The following is a 20,609-nucleotide window of genomic DNA, read 5'->3' as shown; positions in this document are numbered from 1 at the left end:
TATATTCATCAAGTTTCATGGCATTTACATGATTTTTCTTCACATACTGTATAAAACGAGAGTCAATATTAGTTTGTGAAATGCAGCATTGTATGCAAAGAATGCTGCTCAGATCTGGCATATCAGACTCTCTAATGAATGTTCTATCTATTCAGATGAAATGGTATTAATACTACGTCGAACTAACGAGGAATCAATTGCTAATTCAGTGGAGGCACTGAGGTTGAATGCGGTTTAAGGGGGTTTTAGATGAGGGTAATGGCCAATTAAATGTTGCTATAAATGTTTGACTGTCACCCCACACAGGATTGATCCGTCTCCGCTCCAGCCCATCTCCTAGACTTCAGGGAGTAAAGTACATCCTGAACGTAACAGCAACAGATGATAACGCCTCCGGTGGGCCGCAGTCACTCTCCGCCATTGCCCAAGTCATTGTAGGAGTTGACGATGTAAACAACAACAAGCCTGTGTTTGAAAAGGTACAGTGCATATTAATAATCTATTTGTTGTATACATGTCTGTATATCATTCCTATGCATTTCTGTTTATTCACTAGTTATCAAATTATCCATCTGTCCGTCATCACACAAAGTTTTAAGTTACATTGAAATAATATTTTAACAATACTATACTGAAAAGATCATTCATTCATACAGCATTATTTTTTCATGTAATATCTGTCTTGTATATTTCTATATACAAAATCTTCATTCATTCTAATGATATAAATAATATATAAATGAAAAAGCTATCGTATATACACACACATAAAACACAGGGCCTAAAATTAACACTCACCAAGTGCAAGTAAAAATGGCTTTTGGCAAGTAAATAAAACCGTGTCAATCGGCAGTTGGCCAGTAACATTTTTATGAATTCTAACAGTGCAATGTTATGAGCCCATGACTGTAAACAAACATGAACGACGCTCGGGATAGTTGACGGGCCAGCGCTGCATCGTCACTAAAGTTTAAGCCTTGCCAATTTAAATATTCAAGCGCAAGAAGACGCAAAAGGAAACTCAATCCATTACTCGCACCCTGTGTGGAAAGTCATGTGTGCACACATCCGAAGCGCGCGCTCAGAAAACTGTGCAAATAATGAATAGAGCTCTCGTGCACTTGAACACAAAATTATGTCAAAAAAGCCTGCCCCCGCAAGTATCCTAGTAAACATAGTCAGTTATGGCTTAAGTGAATGTAAACAGTAGAAAGTAGAAAGACAACAAGTGCAACAGTATTAGTACATTGGATCTGCACATTAGTGTAAAATCTTGTCCTTATAATCCTCCTGCTGTCTGTGTTTTTAGTGTTAATCAAACAACAATAGACATAGAAAAAAATCACTTACTGCTCTTGACTGAATATATTTTGTATCTTCAATAAGGATTAAACAATGTTTATACAGTTAAGACTATCCAGTATCATTTTACATTTGATGACTTTATTCAATGACTCTACTTTTACTTGTCTTTAATATTTTTATTTATTTATAGTAGTTAAGCTAGTAGTTTTAACTGTATCAAAATTGGAATAGAGAATTGCGATTTTTTTCACCGATATCTAAAAATGTTGGTGTTACAACTGGTTGTTTTTGCAAAATCAGTTTCATGGCTGGTAAATTTTCTTAAAGGAGAACTCCGGTCAATTTTAACATTGAGCTAATTTTTTTGTACATTTGGAGTGCTGTCAGTACAGAGAACAACGACAAAAATCGGTGTTGCCTACACCGTGTTATCCTCGTTTTAAAATTTGCACCCTGTTGACTTCAATGGGGCAAGTTTTAAACCTGCTTTTAGCCTCTTAACATCCTTGATGTGTCATTACAAGTGCACAGGTCATGTGAGTGATTCCTTCTGAGTGAACGCGGGTGAATCTGACTGCAGTAGATGTGAAAGAAATATATAAAAAATGATGTTTATTCAGCCAGCGCACATACCTGTATTTACATCCTGTTTTCGGTCGAAGTCCACAGTAATCGATTGTCGAGTTCACGCGCATAGGTTTAGTACCTATGATCACTCACATGACCTGTGCACTTGTAATGACACATCAAGGATGTTAAGAGGCTAAAAGCAGGTTTAAAACTTGCCCCATTGAAGTCAACAGGGTGCAAATTTTAAAAAGAGGATAACAAGTGTAGGCAACACCGATTTTTGTCGTTGTTCTCTGTACTGACAGCACTCCAAATGTACAAAAAAATGAGCTCAATGTTAAAATTGACCGGAGTTCTCCTTTAAGTCACCAGCCAATGGCGCAGGTATGGGAAAAAAAGTTATTTTTAGGCCCTGCATAGAATAGCTGTCTTCCTTTTGAACAACCTTTGCATCAGGAACCTGACTATGACACCTTCAAATGCTGTCTCTCTTGGTCTGTAGGTTTTGGAACAGAGTTTTTGTCTTTTCTCCCTCTCTTGCATATTCGCTCTATGTATTTTGTGCCTCTTTACTTTACTTTCCATTTTATCCACTCCCCCTTTTTTTCTTTTTTCTCATGAGATATTATTAGCAGGGCAACATGGGCTGCTGCTCGATCAGCTGAAGACTGTTTTAATTAAGTGTTTGAAATATGTGCTGATTCATTATGGGTCTGCTTGCTTCTTGATGTCTCCTGTAAATATGGGTTGAGTGCAACACTGGAGATATTTAGAGGATATTTAATCTCCCCAGGCTGCACAGTGAGGTGAGGTGATGCTTGGCCGTGGGCCGATGTTTAGTACTTAAAAACTTATCTTCAGGTCTGTGGAGCATTTTGTTTGAGTTTCTCTTGGCAGGGTGTGAAGTAAATTAGCGTCCACTGAGATGCAAGACATCTCTTTAGTTTTTGAGCCAGCGTGGGGAAGCTAAAGTAGCAGTTCTTGCTCTGCTGAAAGACCTCATAGCTAGACTTCTCAAAGCAAAATAAATAAATAATTTATGTATATTTAAAAAAAAAATGCCACTGTTCAGCTTCAGATATTTTAACCCCATTCTGTTTTTGTACTCATTCTATTATTTGCATGCTTTCTACTTTCCCCTGCCTTTCTAGCTTCCTAGAATACCTTTGTATGATCTTTTTAAGGATTGAAAAGAGCTGTGACTAAGAAGTGAATTTCATTGTTGTTTGTTTTATAAAACTCCCACCTGAACCTCTTCCCCATTCCCCCGTCATTTCTGTGTTCTGAAATATCAAACCGTTCCCGTGGATCTGTGAACATCAGAGGCCGTGGATCTCCACCGAGAAGTTATCTTAATTGTGGACCCACGGCATGTGTGTTTTATTGCCAGGTTTCAGGAGGTCAGTGAGATGGACTCACGAGTGCTACGGCGCTTGATGTTTCCACTTCCGACCTTAAGGGATTTCACGCTCACCTTACTGATTGAACAACACAGAGTTAGGCGCCGGGCTTTAGCTAGCTGCAGGATGAAAGACCATCACAGACAGGACCGGGTCCCTTGTTATTAATTAGGTGTCAGAAGTGGCCATCAAAGGAGAAGCTGTTGGACTGATTTGGGAATTTTCGCCATGTGTTTTAAACTGATTTATTTATTGTATTTGTTTTCCCAGAGTCACATCTAACCTCAGCTATCCTAAGCTGAGCACAGTAATGGAGAGGCAGCGCTTTATTTTTTTGCGATTACGCACACTCACACACACATGCGAGGATAAAGAAGGTGTGTGGGTGGTGGAGCATGGCTGAATTATCAAGGCTTATTCCAGACGTCTCCACAGATTCAGTGGGATGGAATTGATTCAAGGGCGCTTCAATTATAAAACAGAGATGAATCTCAACAGAAACAAAGAGATAAGTAACACAGTGGCCCTCAGAGATCCTGCTTTTAAAAGTCTGTTTCCAAATTTTGACTGGAGATGCATTTGAGACGCATATTTCCACCAGGTGTAAACAGTAATGCATCTCAGCTGGCCACTTGTGATCTGGTCCGTTGGGAGACATCTTAATAGTGAAGGCAGCCTTATTATGTTTTGTTTACCCTTTTCTTTAACTGTTTGTTTGTCTTTCTTTTTTTTTCCTCTCACAGTGTGCAGAGTACAAGGAGAAGGCTTCAGTTCTGGAAAATAAGCCAGCAGGAACATTTGTGCTGCAGGTCCATGCAGATGATGCTGATGATGGAGCCAATGGAAAAGTCACGTATGGTTTCATGCATAAAGACAGCACTGTTCCTGCCTTCAGCATTGAACCAGAAACAGGTAACGATTCAAGCACATGTATTCAATGCTCATTCATGGTTCAGTGTATACCCAATTACTGTACTAAGATCATGAAAGTAGATGACTCCATTGTCATCGGATGTCATTTGAGATAAGTCACTGGATTTGAAATTGAATTTTTTTTTGGATGGGGTAACTAGTTAACACAACCTTTTTTAAATATGTCTCATTAAGCACTCTCTTATAATGTCATCATCATCATCTTGTCTCCTTCTCTCTCTCTCTCTTTCTCTGTCTGTCTGTCCATCTGTCTACCTTGAAGTATTTTCATGAATTCTCACTTGAGTTTTATTCACTTTAATCATAGCCTTTCAAAACATGCCTACTCTCAAAGAGAGAGAAAAGACAGCATTTAAATGTGTCGTGTCAAGCCCCCTTCTTAAAGAAATGGAATGCTTTATGAAATGGAACTGTTCATTGGACATCAATCATTGTGTCTTTTATGGAGGAGAATAAAGAGAGAAAATAGGAATGGTTTGCAGTGGGAAAAACTTGCGGCACGTTTGCAATGGCTTCTCAAATGCAAATGGAGAACTGTTGAGAGATTTGACTCTCTGAACTCAAAGCACAAAAATGAAAGAATATTTCCCACAATACTGCTGTGCGTCTAAGTAATGTTTTTTGCTTGATTTCAAAAGATCATTTTGTTCTTTATTATATAAGATTAAATGGAGATATAGCCTTACTGTGACACATAATAAAGGCAACTATATTGAATTATCTGTTGGACTGTGGATTTTTTTTATTTTTTTTTTATAATAATAATAGAATAGTGTCTATTGGTGAACAGAATCTCCATGGTAACAGAGGTACTATTTCAGGTGTTATCGTAACTGCTATGAAGTTTGATCGGGAGAGGCAGAGGGAGTATGCAGTAACGGTGACGGCCACGGACCAAGCGGCGGACCCCCTCATAGGCATCTGCCAACTCAACATTCTGATCCTTGACGAAAATGACAACAACCCCAAATTTGAGAACTTGCGCTACGAATGTGAGTGATAAGCAACTTCTTTTCAGCATCTTTTATGTTTCTTACCTCTTGAATTGTACAGGACTAATAAGTATAGGCACAAAGTATAGTTACATATCCATGTTGTTCCAAGCTTCCGTTTCCTATCCAGGTGCTTTATGGGAAGATTCCAGCAAAAAAAAGAAAGAAAAGAAAGAATGTCCACATCAAATACGAAAATAAGACGTGACAGTCATTCACAAAACACAATCACTAAAAAGTTATCTCTGTTCAGAACAGTTCAGATCAGATTTCTTTCAACGCATTGTAGCTGAAGAGTATAAAACTAAAACACATGCCTTCCATTTTCATTAAATTTAGAATTCTTATGCACAACTCATGCTTTTCCCTATGGCACTTGAGGGGTTTATTATATAGTATCTGGACACAGTTGCATAAACAAGGCCACTATGTTAAAGAATAGGTCACCAAACATTTTTTTATTCTGTTAAGGTCTCATTTCCTTCCAGACTCAAAAGGCTTTATTTAATATTCAACAAAAAACAAATTAAGATATTTTAAATTAAACTTAGTTTCTGTCCTTCTTTTGAAAGATCAGGTAACCAAAACTTACTAAAGATTCAAAAAGTTTGTAAAGGCATTGTAAAAATGAATCCATTTGAATCGAGTGCTTTAATCCAAGTCTTCTGAAAAGATAGGGTTGCTTTATATGTTTCGACACATACAAACACATTCAGTATGGTAAACACGAAAGTGATGCATGAAAAACCAATGAGGTTTGCATGCATGAGCTTTCGTGTTTACCATATGTGATAGTCTCTGTGTACGTGTATTTATATGTAAAAAAAAAAAAAGCCTAAATTAAATCTCTTTATCATATAAAGTGATTGTATCTCTTCATAAGACTTTGATTAAAGCGATAAAGTCATATGGATTTGTTTTATGACACCTTTATTACTTTTTTAAGTTTTGTTTTCAATGAAGGGATAGAAACCACTCAGGTTTCAATTAATATATAACTTAATTTGTGTTTTGAAGATTTTTCTTATGAGTTTGGAACGACATGGTGAGTAAATGATGACAGTTTTCAGTTTTTAGTTTCTTATTATACAGTAGGTCTTAAGTGCCTTAAGAACTAGTTAGACCAACTAGAAGTTAGCCAAATGGTTATCTTTTTTTTTATTTATTCAAAATAGTTTTTTTTGTATCTGACTTAATGTCAGACCCATCTTAAAGGAATAAAACAAAATGGATAACTAACTTGTAAGACATTAATTCTAAACTTTCACAAGAAGTTTGTCCTCGTCCATCGATGTTTTATATGCATGAGCAGTACTAGCTCAGTCCAATGAGATTTCAGTGTGGGCGGGGCTATGTGTTGGGACATCACAGAAATTAAAACAATCTTCAAAAGTGTCTTGTTGCTCTCCCAGCTTCTTAGAAAAAGACAAAAAAAACTAACTAACTAACATGTAGGAGATTGTCGTTATGCTGGTTTGTATTGGTTTAGCCTAATTTTAGGTGGTGGACTAACTTCTGTTGTTGGTCGACCAGCATGATCTTTCTGATGAAGCTGGTTGATCAAAAAAGTAATTTTCCTTACATATTCCTAACACTACATCACAGAATTATATATGAAACTGATTGATTAATTTATGATTATTTTGGTTCATATTGATCAAAGTGTCTTTCATATGCAATTTCAAAGATAGGATTGGTGGATATGACAGTTATCAAAGCTTTTCGTCTTCGCGCCAGCAGAACAGTGTTTCCAGTGCATGTTAAATAATCAGTGTCTTCCCTCTAACAGACTTCTTGCGCGAGGACACCATGATTGGTACCAGTTTTCTGCGAGTGGCTGCACACGATGATGATTACAGCACTAATGCGGCCATCACTTACTCCATGTCCGAGGAGCAGCCGGAGTATCTGCGAGTCAATCCACTCACTGGCTGGATCTATGTAAACCAGCCTATCTCTCAGGTCAGTCCTGCTCCAAAGAGCCGGCTTGGGCTCAGATGGAACCGAGTAAAGTCCTCATGGTTCAAATGTAAAGTGATTTTGAGTTCACCTGTGTGATTGTGTGTGGGTGCTCCACACAGTCGAAGAGTTTTAAAAAGCAAGTTTCAGACTTGAGCTTTCTCAGGAATACTTTCCAGCAGAATGATTCATCATTAAACCCTCATAGAGGGCAGGAGTTTGAGGTGTGTGGAAAGAAATCCAAAATTGCATTTGCAACATGAATTTTATATAGTTCCTGTGTGAAGTTTTAAGATGCCGCATTGTGAATGATTTAGCAGGTCCACAAGAGTTTCTCACAGCACTCCGCTCACATGATATAACGATGGTAACAAGGTATTTTATGGATTCTGCTTGTTTCTGTAAAGTTGATATCTAAAATAATCTTGCACTGAAATACAAAAGACTTTTTTAAGCATTAATAATGGTTATTGCTGGGGTGTTTGTATGTGTGAGAGTAGATGTTTCGGTTTGAATGCCACTGATATCGGACCACCTTTGACAAAAGACCTTTGTAACTGTATGACTACCAAGATCTTGTGTCAGCTGGTGCATATGGTGACTTTTTGTTTCTCTGCGTTTGAGCGTTTGTATACATTCTTTGTGCGATTACAGAGAGTGGGCGAAAATTGTTTAGCTGTCATTTCACATCATTCTACATGCAGACGGCCTGCTTTTTCGAAGCAGATGTATGCATCTGCAGTGAGATGACAACAAATACAATGATGTATCTATCTGTTGTGTTGACACAGTTCCATTTAAAGGTCATCCTTGGTGTCGTAGTACTGGGATTGTTAAAATGTTTGGATGCCAAGGATATTCTGATTTTCTTTCCGGAGGACCCACTTCTTAAAAAATAAATGAAGACAGCTTTGTGAGTGTGTATTTTAGTTAAGATCTAGTGACTGTCAATAGAAAAAAAAGAACACTTTTATACACTTTGAAACAGCAATTCTGTCAGGACCACTGTCGTCAAATACGATTGACAGTTAGTATACAGTTTGCATTGGTGGTATGGTTCTGTTCTGGGCAAGAACTCCCTGTGCATCCATGCAGCCTAGCATGGATAAGAGCAGGGAGAGCAGCAATAACCCCCCTTAGGGTAAACAGAACAGAACCAGCAAGAATGTATTGAAGATATTATTAATTCAAGATTTTAAAGTACAACATAATTCGAGAATTTATTCTGATTCAAGGGGAATCAGAATGCTGAATCCTAGCTGGACAAGAGGAGGAGCTGGGGATGGAGGAGGGTAATTAGCTCCTGAAAAACACGATAGCTGTTTAAAAGTAAAATTAAAAGTATTTAATAACTTAGGAAAACATGCCAAATGTGACATCCCTGAAATATTTTGTAAAAGCTATTTTTTGTGTTCTTTTTTTTTTTTTTTTTATTCAAATATTTCACCCTGGGCTCCAGTTTGAAAACACTTGTCTTAGTATATTTAAAATTTTCCAATTTTGCGTTGTATTTGACATGATCATCAATAAATGTGTTTGATTGTTTCCAGAGGACCTACATCAGCAGGCAGATCATCGCTACAGATGGAGGGAATCGGAGCAGTTCAGTCGAGCTGGCAGTCACAATCACTAATGTGAAGAATCAGCCTCCACAGTGGGAGAAAGACAAATACGAGGTCATCATACCTGAAAACACTGTCAGAGACACTCCAGTTGTGGTATGTACTCAACATAACGCTGAACACTTATAATCTACTAGAGCTCTACAGCTATGTCAGTTATGCAGATTTATGCCTGCTTTTTACTTCAATTAATAACAGGATCAAAGCCATACAGGGTAAAAAGCTATGAATTTCAGTGATTCCACAGATATTTATTACATAAGGTGTAGATTTCACCAATGCTAAATATACTATGAATGCAGGACCAAAGGCAAGAGGCAAAATAAACATATAGCTTCTACTAAGTGATTTATTACTTTGGCCTTTGAGGCACACCTGTGAGGCACTCCATTAATTACTATGTATTTTATGTGTGCATTGAAGGAATGCTATGATGGATGTGGATAGGTTTTAATCCCACAATAAGGTTGTGGGTATTCCTTGAGGGGCTTGAGTTCCCAGACACTGTCAACTTTACTGTCATGTACTGGCGGTTACAACTGACAGTTTGTGCTTTCTGCTCGAACACACAGAGTCTTAACACAGCCTGTCACAAAACACATCCACAAGTACACACAGTCACAGATGTACACACACTCACATAATCCATTTAAAACTAATGGTAAAATGCTGTAGGATTTTCCATTTTCTTCTGCCAGAGCTTCTGTATCCCTAGCATGAATCATCTGATTCTCTGCTTCAAATTTTAAGGATGCTGCTTTATTACATGCACTATTTAGGAAGTCAGCCAATCATTGGATAATTTATGGACATTTCCTTTTTTTTTTTTTTTTTTTGGTTACAAATGCACTGAAAGTATTAATTTGCTGAATTTCCTGGAATACATTTATTGTCATTAAATCCATTATTAAGGCAGATGAGCATTTTATGAAGAGAAGCATAAACAAACAAAGGACAAAAAAAAAAGAAAAAAGAAATAAGACAAAAATAGAAAACTGTTCTGAGATAAAGCTTGCTGTTCTCCTTATTGATCTTGTATTTAAATGTTATTTGTGTTATTATTGGTATAGGAAGTCTTTAATTGATCTGGTGATTTCTTTACAGTTGCCCTATTAACAGAGAGTTTCACAATTGTTATATTTAAAGACAGCGACTACATTTTCTTAGGACAGAAAGAGAAGCCTTTGATGTTTAAGATGCAGATCAACCTGCTTTGTTTTTTATAACATTGCTTAGTATTATTATTTTTAAATAGACCAGTTATACGAACATGAAATATTATAAAATATATGAATAGTATATATGAAATTGGCTACTGTTCAAAAGTTTGTGGTTGAAAAAAACTCTTATGCTCAAGTCTGAATTTATTTGATAAAAAATACTGTAAAACAATAATATTGTGAAATATTATTACAATTTTAAATAACTATGACTAATAAAATAATCTGGATTCTTTGATGAATAAAACGTTCAAAAAAACAGAACTGATTTCGAATATTACTTTTTTGTAACAGTGTAAATGTCATTACTGTCGATGAATTTGATGTATCCTTGCCGAAAAAAACCTGATTCATTCTTTCAGATCTTTCTGACCACACACTTTTGAACGGGTACTGTATACATGAATATTAAACCAGTTCTCCCCTGTCAGACTATCAAGGCCACTTCTCCGCTGGGTGATCCGAGGGTGACTTATAACTTGGAGGATGGATTGGTGCCAGAGAGCAACATGCCTGTTCGTTTCTACCTTACACCGAATCGTGAAGATGGCTCCGCCTCTATTCTTGTTGCAGAGCCCCTGGACTATGAGACCACACGCAACTTCATGCTCAGGGTTCGAGCTCAGAACGTGGCTCCTGTACCCCTGGCGGCCTTCACTACTGTTCACATAAACATCACAGGTAAAGGTCATCTACACAGTATCTGAGAGGTTGTCATGAGAAACATGTTACACTTATTAATGGCAGTGTATATGTGCAGTGTATTAGTATATATGTCAACCAGAATGACAAACATTCCCTGGTGCCCCTATTATGCTGTTTTGGAGGTCTCCTACAACATGCATCTATGGTAAAAAAAAAAAAAAAAAAAAAGTTTATTTTCTCATAATATACATTGTGCATCGCCTCATTTCTCAGAGTCTGAAACGGATTTGTTTGAAGATTCAGCCTCTCTAAACCCCTCCTTTACGAGAGCCTACACTGCTGAAGACCATGAGCTGGCATTATGAAAATGTGTTGCAAACCTATGGGGGTTATGCATGGTTGAATTTTTATAATGGTGACGTAGGGTTTATAACAGGAAATGAGACTGGAAGTACTGATGACTCGTTTCAGGCAGTTCAGAGTCTTTAATATGTCATGCACTTTGATCTTTAAAAAAATTGCAGACCTTTTACATTCACAAACAGCTATATTACACTCTGCATGAAAGGTATTCAGAAACGCATAATAGGGGTGCTTTAATGTGAACTGATTTAGCTCAATCCAATTTAAAAGAGGTCTTTTTTTAAACCATTAAACATAGAAAGTTACTTCCATGTTAACATTTCAGATCCAGATCAGATTCAAAAGTACATTGTTCTGTATGCACAAGCAGGACTCATGCATGTGGTTAAAAACTAAATTAAAATAAAGGACATAATGTAGATGTTACATTGACCAGAAACATCTCAACATGGCTTTGATGTATCCGGCAGAACTTAAATAAATGCACAGTGTTGATTATAATTAAATCCAAAGGGTAGCGTGTACATGAAATGCAGCTCTTCGCATGCTTAGAGATAATATTCAGAATACATGTGACGCAAATGGATATTTTCTCTGAATTGCAGATTTTAGAGTACATATAAACATTACATACAATTTGCTGTTAGACTGAACTGATTCAAATTAACAGTGAACTGTGGGTGTAGTTCCTGTGGTGCTGTCGGTTTACTAGCTTGTTCACAAACCTTGTATATTTCTTAAAGGAACTTTCTTATTTCACATCAAAACAATTTACAAGGAAGTTTCTTTATATCTTTATACATTTAAAATGACAGCTTTTAATCTATCTTAAATGAGAGAAAATATGTTTTAATTAATTTCATTTTATAATCCATTCATGCTCTTAAGTTCTGATCACTGCAGAATGTGTCCTATATATATACACAACTCTTTAATAGCCTTTATTTCATCCCACCCTGTTCGCCTCTACTTAAGTATTCCTCTGTGTTCATCTCTTCCACTGCAGGAAGTCTTACCACTTCCCCCTGTAATTTACAGAGTTTGCCCCGCAGTGTTAATCTAGCTCTCTCTTCATGGATGAACCCTGTGCTCTCCCCTAGTTATGACTGCTTCTTTATAATGATCTAGCTACAGTTACAGTACTTACAAGATGTTAATGCATCTGGAGTTGTTGGAGCAGGACACTTGCACCTGATCAGGATCAGTTCCATGATCTGAAGGGTAAAACACTATCGTTCAGCATAAGCCACGGACAAATAATTAATCTGTTCTGTTCTTTCTGACTTATTTACACCAGTGCTTCTTGCTCCATTTAAGAGTACAGCCAGTACCGTGTTTGAGAGAGAGAGAGAGAGAGAGAGAGAGAGAGAGAGAGCGAAAGAGCAAAACGAGGGAGTGCTGGAGGGAGGAGGTTGTAATGGATTTGGCCTTCCTGTTTAATTCATGGTTTACGGCTTTGGCTGATAGAAAATTAAAACCTCAAAGTGCATCAGATGGTGATTAGTGTCTGGAATCATTGAACCCATTAAAGATCTTACCCTAAATTCCAATGTCCTCATGTCCCTTCTGGTACTGAGAGAAGCACTTTTTAGAAGAGTAGTCTTGGTATTAATTTCCTCTTGAACACACAGAATCCACTAATGTAATAAGGCTTAGATAAGACATAATGTCAGAGTTTAGATAAGTCTGATTTGTTCTGATGGAAAGCCAGAGTTTTAAATTCCCTCAAGCTACCAAATGATATTTCTGCACTGTCATAGTCAGGTGGCTGAATCTCCACATATTTAAGATGCCAAACTTTTGTATTAATGCTGCACAACAAAACAAAAACAAAAAATTATATAATATTTTTTTTGATTCACATGAATACTGCCGTTCTCTGCAACCAAGGCCACATTATTCAGTTTCTTTGAATGACATAGAGCCTAAGATTCATATCAGTGTTTAACAGACCTTCAATAAAGCCATAAAAAAAGTGTTTCTTTATGCAACAACCAAAGAAAACTGATGAAAAGTTTTACATCAATTGTCTGTTTAGTTTTTTTTTAAAGGTATTCAACCTGGGCCCACCGATATGGCGATGTTTTAATTATAATGTGACCGTGTGGCTGTCTGTTATTCACAGATGTCAATGACAACGTCCCGTTCTTCACCTCCTCCATATACGAGGCATCTGTGACTGAAGGGGTGGAAATTGGGACTCCAGTTCTCCAGGTGTCAGCCAATGATCTTGACCTGGGGCTAAATGGGAAGGTATGAAATTGTGTTTTTCTATTGAATTAGCTAGTCACCCTCTGTATTTGAATCTGTAAACACTGTACATATACACTATTCTAAGCATTATGCTCACTGTTGAAAGCTGTAAAATTAGGATGAATAGAATCAGGATGAATAGAATACTCTATACACTGTATCACACCATGACCTCCAAAACCTGCTTATATATACTGATAAAACACTGACTACTGTTTCTTTGCATTATTTGTGTCATTTTTCAGTGGGAGGGCAAACATGATATACTGTACGTCTTAGATTTATTTATTGTTTACATAAATAACATTCTGTACCGCATACATTCTGTTCAGAGATTTGAAAAAAACGTCTTTTATGTTCATAAAGGCTGCAGTTGATCAAAAAATTCAGTAAAACAGCAATATTCTGAGATGTTATTTAGAATAACTGTTTTCTAGTTTAATCTTTTAAAATGTAATTTATTCCTGTGATGCAAAGCTAAATTTTCATCATCATTACTCCAGTCTTCAGTGTCACATGATCCTTCAGAAATCATTCTAATATGCTGATTAGGTGCTCAAGAAACATTTCTTATTATTATCAATATTGACAACAGTTGTGCTTTTTTTTAGGATTTTTTGATGAATATAATCTTCAAAAGAACTGCATTTACTTGGGATATGTTTTGTAACATCATAGTTTTATACCTGATCAATCACTTGATCAATTTAACGCATTCTTGCTGAATGAAAGCTATTTTTTTTTATTTTAAAGGGACAATGTGTAGGAATTTCTCCCATCTAGCGGTGAAATTGTATTTTGCATTCAAACGAATAATGCTCTCCAGCGCCTCACTTTTTCAAATGCGTGTTGCATCTACGGTAGCCGTTACGTACCATAAAGCTATGACAGGATGTCTTTTAATAGCACTTCATCGAGTTATACTGTCTGTCTATATAATAAAGTACACAACCAAGCAATGAAAAAAGCTTGTAATTAAGACCGTAACATTGACTTACCTGTCGAGAAGAAAGTAGGCAACTTCAGGGTTCCTTTTGAAAGCTTTCTCCTGCATTAGCTCTTTCCACCTGGGAAAAGCTATCCCGACATTAACCCTTGTTTTTTGTAATCTCCGGTCACGTTTCGTTTTTACGGTCTACTTTGGACTTTTTCGACGACGAGGACTCCTTATCCTGTGACTAACCGTACAGTGCAGCCTTTTAAACTTGCCGGGGCAGTGACAATCGCCTCTCTCTGCTCTGCTCCTCCGCTTCTGCTGGCTTCAGTCACGTGACGCTGGCTCTGAACGAAAACGCGTTGTGGAAACGCGTTGGCCTAGTACTTTTTGTCCCTCTCTGCTATTATAGTTTTTCAAGATGGCGGAACTACATGGAAGCCTCCGTGGACCTACCCGTCCCATATATATAAAGATAATAAATTCTTCGTTTACGAGGATAAGTCAGATAATTGGCAGAGGTATTTGTACACCATTGAGGACATATTTAAGAATAAAAATATTGATTTTAGATAATAAAATACCTAAAAAACTACACATTGTCCCTTTAAGGTAGTGTGTTCTCTGTCGGCTGATTCAAAAGGGTGTGATGAAAGGTTGTGTTAGTATTTTTCTTCCCTCTCTTCCTTATAAGGGGCCTTTCAGCAGCCCTCTGAATGGATACTGAATTGAAATTATGCCATTTATCATTCACATATATCATTATATATATATATAGAGAGAGACAGAGAGACAGAGACAGAGACAGAGACAGAGATAATATAATTCTTTTTCTCTTACAACCCAACACACACACAGCCCCTTTTGTGCCAGATGGGGTTTGTTGCATGTTTTATTAACCTGACCCCTGCAATCATTTTATTATGCCGTTTACATTTAATTCAGCCTCTTATTTGAGTTCTCGGCTCTAATGCGGCCGGCAGGGCATCATTTAATACCCACATCATGCTGGTTTAGTGTGGCCGTTCAGAACAGCTTGTATGATAATTGTTGTTTGGGGCTTGTTGAAACAGCAGTTGGCACTTCTTCATCAATTCAACGGTTTTGGTTATCTAGATCAACTTCATTATTCTTAACTTGAATGGCCCTGAATTCTGCTTTACCTGCTGGGAAATTGCCAATGTGCGTGAGAGGCATTACTGGCAGAACAAGCAACAGGAGGTCTCAGCGTTAGCTCAGAGTGCTGTGTGAATAAATGATTAGGAAAAAGCTGGATTGTTTAATTACATGGGATTAGATAGGTACTCTGGAGTTCTCTTAAACACACATATGCACAGACAAAGGCTGTAACATGTACACAGGAAGACAATTATTAATTCACTTTTCACACAAGCCTGTTAACTGTTCTGTGACAGGTGGCATACTAATTCTCCTCTTAATGTCATTTCTTCTAACCCCCATTTCTTGTGTGTTTGTGTGTGTGTGTGTGTCTCAGATTTCATACTCTTTACTGAATGACCGAAGTGGAGACTATCAGTATTTCCGCATTGATCCTGAGCTGGGCACCATCTTTACGGAGGCTGTGTTTGACCGTGAGACCAAGGGATCCTACCTTTTGGAAGTGAAGTCAGTAGATGGGTGGGAATCAGCCAGACCAGGGAAGCATGGACAGCCCAACTCAGGTACAACAAGCCTAATATGTCTATTGTATTCAGTTGTCATATCAATGACATTGTTTTCAGTCGCATTTATTAAACTGTTTTTTTTATTTAATTTTTTATGCATACTTGTTTTGAAGGATTATAAACAAGACACAACTTTAAAACCTTTAAATTAATAACATTTCTGTAGTCGTTTAATCATTATTTTTCATGTAATATTTATGTTGTTTGCTATGGGGCACAAAAGGTGTTTTCTCAGTATAGACAATAGAACCATAAAATATGCCAAAAATGCAAAATAAATTTACAAAAGTAATTAATTTGATTCATGTGCTGTAATCCAAATCTTTAGAATACATGCGATTGTGAGGACCAGACCCAAATTTAAGTCTTTTTTCAGCGATTTTCATCTCCATTCTCACCACTGACTGTTAATCCCATTCAAATCCCACGCTCATTATAAATAAAAAAACTGCCGCCTCAAGGGGCTTTACGACACATTTTACGACAGCGATATCAAACGCTCATTGGCTCCTGTCTGTTTCATCACAGATTGCGACATGCCGTGTTTTGGGTGATGTGCATTTGAATGAGAAATCCGTGCCTTTACCAAGTGGATCTTGGTAACATTTTCAGCGATTAACTTAAATTGTGCTCTGTACCTCATATAAAGCTATTATATACCACCAAAGAGAACTGCGACTACAATATATCATCATTTGGACTACTTTTGGTTTCGCTTTTGACAGTTTTGCAATAAATAACCTTGTTGGCAGAGGCTATTTGCACTAACTCCACCCACTGACGTCTGGTTAGGCCAGACAAAACTATGGAAGCCATTGGATTGCCAACAGTAGCAATGGTTTAGGGGAAAGGTGCGTGGCAGAAAGTTTTGATGCAAATTGACCCAAGTTCAGATCCGCCTTTTGCCTTTTTCCCATCACATATCAGATCAGTAAGGCATTTATTTTCAATGTGAATGAAGAAGATATTCGAAAAGTGGAAATAAAGTGTCAAACGTGTGTTAAATAATAAAGTGTTTATCGGTTATGGTTAGGGGTAGGTTTAGGAAGGGCTTTATAGGGAGGCATCCATTTAATAATTAAAATAAATATAATAATTTACACTCTGTTATTATGGTATACCTGCGAATAGTATCTGCCTCTATTTATAAGTATAAATAGCATAACTTAGTGTAAATATAACCTTGTTGCTATTTTCACTTAGTGTAAATAACATCCATCGCAATTTGCACTTAGTACAAATAGCCACTGCGAATACATTACTGTGATTACACTGGTTAAAGAGGCCTGTTGCCCGAAACATATATTAAAATACTCCTGTTCCTTCATCATATTTGTGTTCGAGTTCGCTACATACCATGACAGTAAGTTTTAGCATCCATCCAAACGTACAAAAATGTATGCCTGTAAATGTTACGTATTAATACCTACATATTAATAATGAGACCATGTGAGACCATGTCGTGATGTTAGTCTGTTTTTGACTTCTAAACACAGTTACAACTTAACTGACTCCCTTAAATATCCAGAACTCATTCAGACCATATTTGATGGTCATCTTTGTCACTGCCACAATGGTGACTGGTGCTATCAATAAAAAAAGAATTTGAGATTCATTACAGCTGTCAATCTCATACACTAACTGTTTGGATGTAACCAGTGTGGAGTGGGACTTCACCATACAGAGCTAAATGGGATCTAAAGTTCAGGGGAATATTTCCATTAGCTGCGTAAAATATTACATTGCATAATCCTCGTTTAATATAGATAGCGTAACAGTTTGATTGGATTTGTTAAACCACAGGTCTGGCCAGAGTCTCACAGAAATGTATTTTTCATTCATTGTATGGATTATTAAAAGCATCTCCTTTTCTTTCTTTGCTTTTCCTAAATAACACTGTAACACTTGAAGTCAGCAAGACACAAAAGTTCATGTGTGTGACATTCTTGCTGGTTTAAATGTTGATGAAGGTGCCAGAGGCTGTACAGAAGCTGTATTGGGACAGTCTGAGAGAGAAAGCAGTCTGCTCCAGTACTCTCTATCCTCCTCTGCTGTCTGTCTGCTCACAGTTTTCCTTGCACTACAAATAGGGGAAAAGACATGCGCTCCAACACACTTACAACTGCAGTGAGATGCACAAATGTGGAGTATCAATTTGACACCGTGGCAGTGTCAAATATGGTCGATCACACAGGAGACAGGGTGTTGATGAGCAGAGTCACATGTGCACATGCACATAATTACACAGAAACACGTGAATGCTAATTGTACTAAGATGCTGTCAAAAACATCCATGTGACAAGGAAACACACACACAAAAACAAGTGTTGTGTGAAAATCACACAACAGAGTTGTGCCTCTGCATTTGTGAGGGGAAAACATGACCATGTCTTCATGGTGGAGCTCTGAACAACATGTCAACCTGTCACAAAGTGGCAGCTAAGCGTATACTGTGCTCTTTTTACACAACATAACACGCCAGAAAGAGAGCAGGATCAAGACTCGAATCAGACACTTTATCTACGAGTCTATCTGCCTCTCACAGCCCTGACTGAACTGAAGGTTTTGAAAAGGTCACTGCATGTTTCTTTGTTTGTTTGTTTAAGTTCTTCGGTGCATTTTTTTACAGTTGTATGCAAGAGGTAGTTCACCCAAAAATAAAAAACTCTCCATGATTTTCTAAACCTGTATGACTGACTTCTGTGTAACATAAAAATATATTTTGAGAAATGTCTGGGATTTTTTTGTGGGTTTTTTTGTCCATACAGTATGACTAAACAGTTACCACAAATATTTGGTGGCTAACATTCTTCAAAATATCTTCTTTTGTGTTTCACAGAGGAAATATAGTTGTCCAGAATCAGACTGAAATGAGAGTAAATGAGTGACAAAATTGATGACCCAAGTTCGAATCCGTCTTTTTCCGATCCCATTCTTCTCCCGGTTTAAAATGCATCTTTTTCTCTCCGTTTCGGCCTCCCGTCCACACCGAGACAGCGTTTTATTAATGAAAACGAAGCTTTTTGAAAATGCTCTCCAAAATTGATAAATTTGAAAACAGCGTCTTTGCGTTGTAGTGTGGACTGTCAAAACGGAGGTATTTAAAAACGATGACGTAAGTTTAGTCATGTGACACATATTGTTCCAATAGATATTCATGTTTATACCAGTATTGTGCCTGTTATGTGCTATTCACTTTTACACTGTTGCTAAAATGTTACTTTGCACACTCTTCATATCACAGTCCTGCGAAGATGACAGAAAATGTACTCACGTTTACTGTCCTGCGGCAATGCACGAGAGCAGTTGCATTTTAGACCAAACATATGGTGACCTAGTGCGACCTGGACGCATCAGTGAATGGTGAGATATTTTGCTAAATAAAATTATCCTGTCAGAAGAATTGCGCGATGACTTTATTATTTATTTTTCTGTCTGTATCATCTCAGTGAGCTTTTGTGAGGTTTTACGCATGCGTAGTAAGGTGAATTTAGCATGTTCAGGCTTTTTCCAAAAGTTTCTCATCTACACGGAAAGCGCTACCCGGAAATTATCCGGATTAATTCATTAATGTAGACGCCTAAGGGAGAACTAAGGGTTAAAGTGTACAGAGCAAACAAAGGAACTTAATTAGTAAATTAACAGGGCACAGGTGAATGACATAACTAATTGAACAGACTTGGGAAAACTAGGTCACAGAAATAAACCAAAAACACAATGAAACATAGGAGACAGACCATACATGTAACAGACATGTGTACTGATCAGCAGGTTCAATATGGTTAAGAGGTAGGTGTAGATGTGGCCTTTAGGGATAGGGACAAGTAATGTCCCAATAAGGCAGCCATTTAACCATATATGATTTTAATAAATACAGTATATACACTCTATATCAGGAGTATTCAATTAAAGTTCCATGAGGTCCAGTCTCTATATTTCCTTCCCAGTAGAGGTCCATCCGGACAATACCTTTTTAGAACAGTTATACATTTCCATAGGGGCAGCCGTAGTACTTTAAAAAAAAAACTACACATTCAAAATAGTCATCAAAGATGAGAATCTTGGGCCCCAAGAGCCAAAAAGGTAATGTCTAAGAATTGTTACCAATATTTACGAAAAAAAAAAAAAAAAGTTAATATTTCTCCCAACTGGATATGAAAATAAAAAGGTGAAATCAGATGTTTTATCAGGCTATTATTATTATTATTATTATTGTTGTTGTTATTGTTATTATTATTATTGTTATTATTATTATTATTGTTATACACATTTAGACATGGCACATAGAAGACCTTGGGACTGAGAAAACATACTGGGGGTTCTAGGTTTACCTCTTAAGAAAAGTATGGACCATTTTTATATATTGCTCAAAGTAATAAACTACTAAAAACAAACAACATATATAATCTAATAATCAAAACTCTCATCATGAGCACAGAACAGAGTTTACTAGTAATTTCAAAGTTTTTTGTCTTCCCGTGCCATCTCTAAATCATTTTCCAAATTTTAACATTGTTTATTATGAAATGCTCATAATATGCTGATTAATAATGCTAAATGTGTGGGGGGAAAAAAAAACAAAAAAAAAACGTCTAATAGAGTCACGGGTTAACTTGTTACAAACATGGTTTAGTTAAACAGAGTCATCTGTATGACAGATAAAAATAATTCTATTTGCAACATTCTTGTTCTGCAGTGTTTTAGCAAAATCATCTATTTTACTGCTCA

At 37.0% G+C, this 20,609-nt stretch overlaps 1 protein-coding gene across 1 annotated transcript in view; it reads left to right on the top strand.

Annotated features, from left to right (window-relative positions):
* LOC311288215 (neural-cadherin) overlaps positions 1-20,609 on the top strand; it is a gene marked incomplete at its 5' end in the record, with an annotated part of 267,805 nt that overhangs the window by 151,639 nt on the left and 95,557 nt on the right. Inside the window, 8 exons of the mRNA XM_084405506.1 lie at positions 307-479; positions 4,019-4,187; positions 5,030-5,200; positions 6,990-7,162; positions 8,710-8,877; positions 10,433-10,682; positions 13,135-13,262; positions 15,692-15,878. Of these exons, the coding sequence (XP_084261632.1) occupies positions 307-479; positions 4,019-4,187; positions 5,030-5,200; positions 6,990-7,162; positions 8,710-8,877; positions 10,433-10,682; positions 13,135-13,262; positions 15,692-15,878 (1,419 nt within the window). The remainder of the gene's footprint in view (positions 1-306; positions 480-4,018; positions 4,188-5,029; positions 5,201-6,989; positions 7,163-8,709; positions 8,878-10,432; positions 10,683-13,134; positions 13,263-15,691; positions 15,879-20,609) is intronic.

The sequence above is a fragment of the Rutilus rutilus genome (assembly GCF_951802725.1).
Source record: "Rutilus rutilus genome assembly, chromosome: 3".
Taxonomy (NCBI): domain Eukaryota; kingdom Metazoa; phylum Chordata; class Actinopteri; order Cypriniformes; family Leuciscidae; genus Rutilus; species Rutilus rutilus.
Note: the sequence above shows the minus strand (reverse complement) of the source record. Positions and strands in the feature narration are given on the sequence as shown.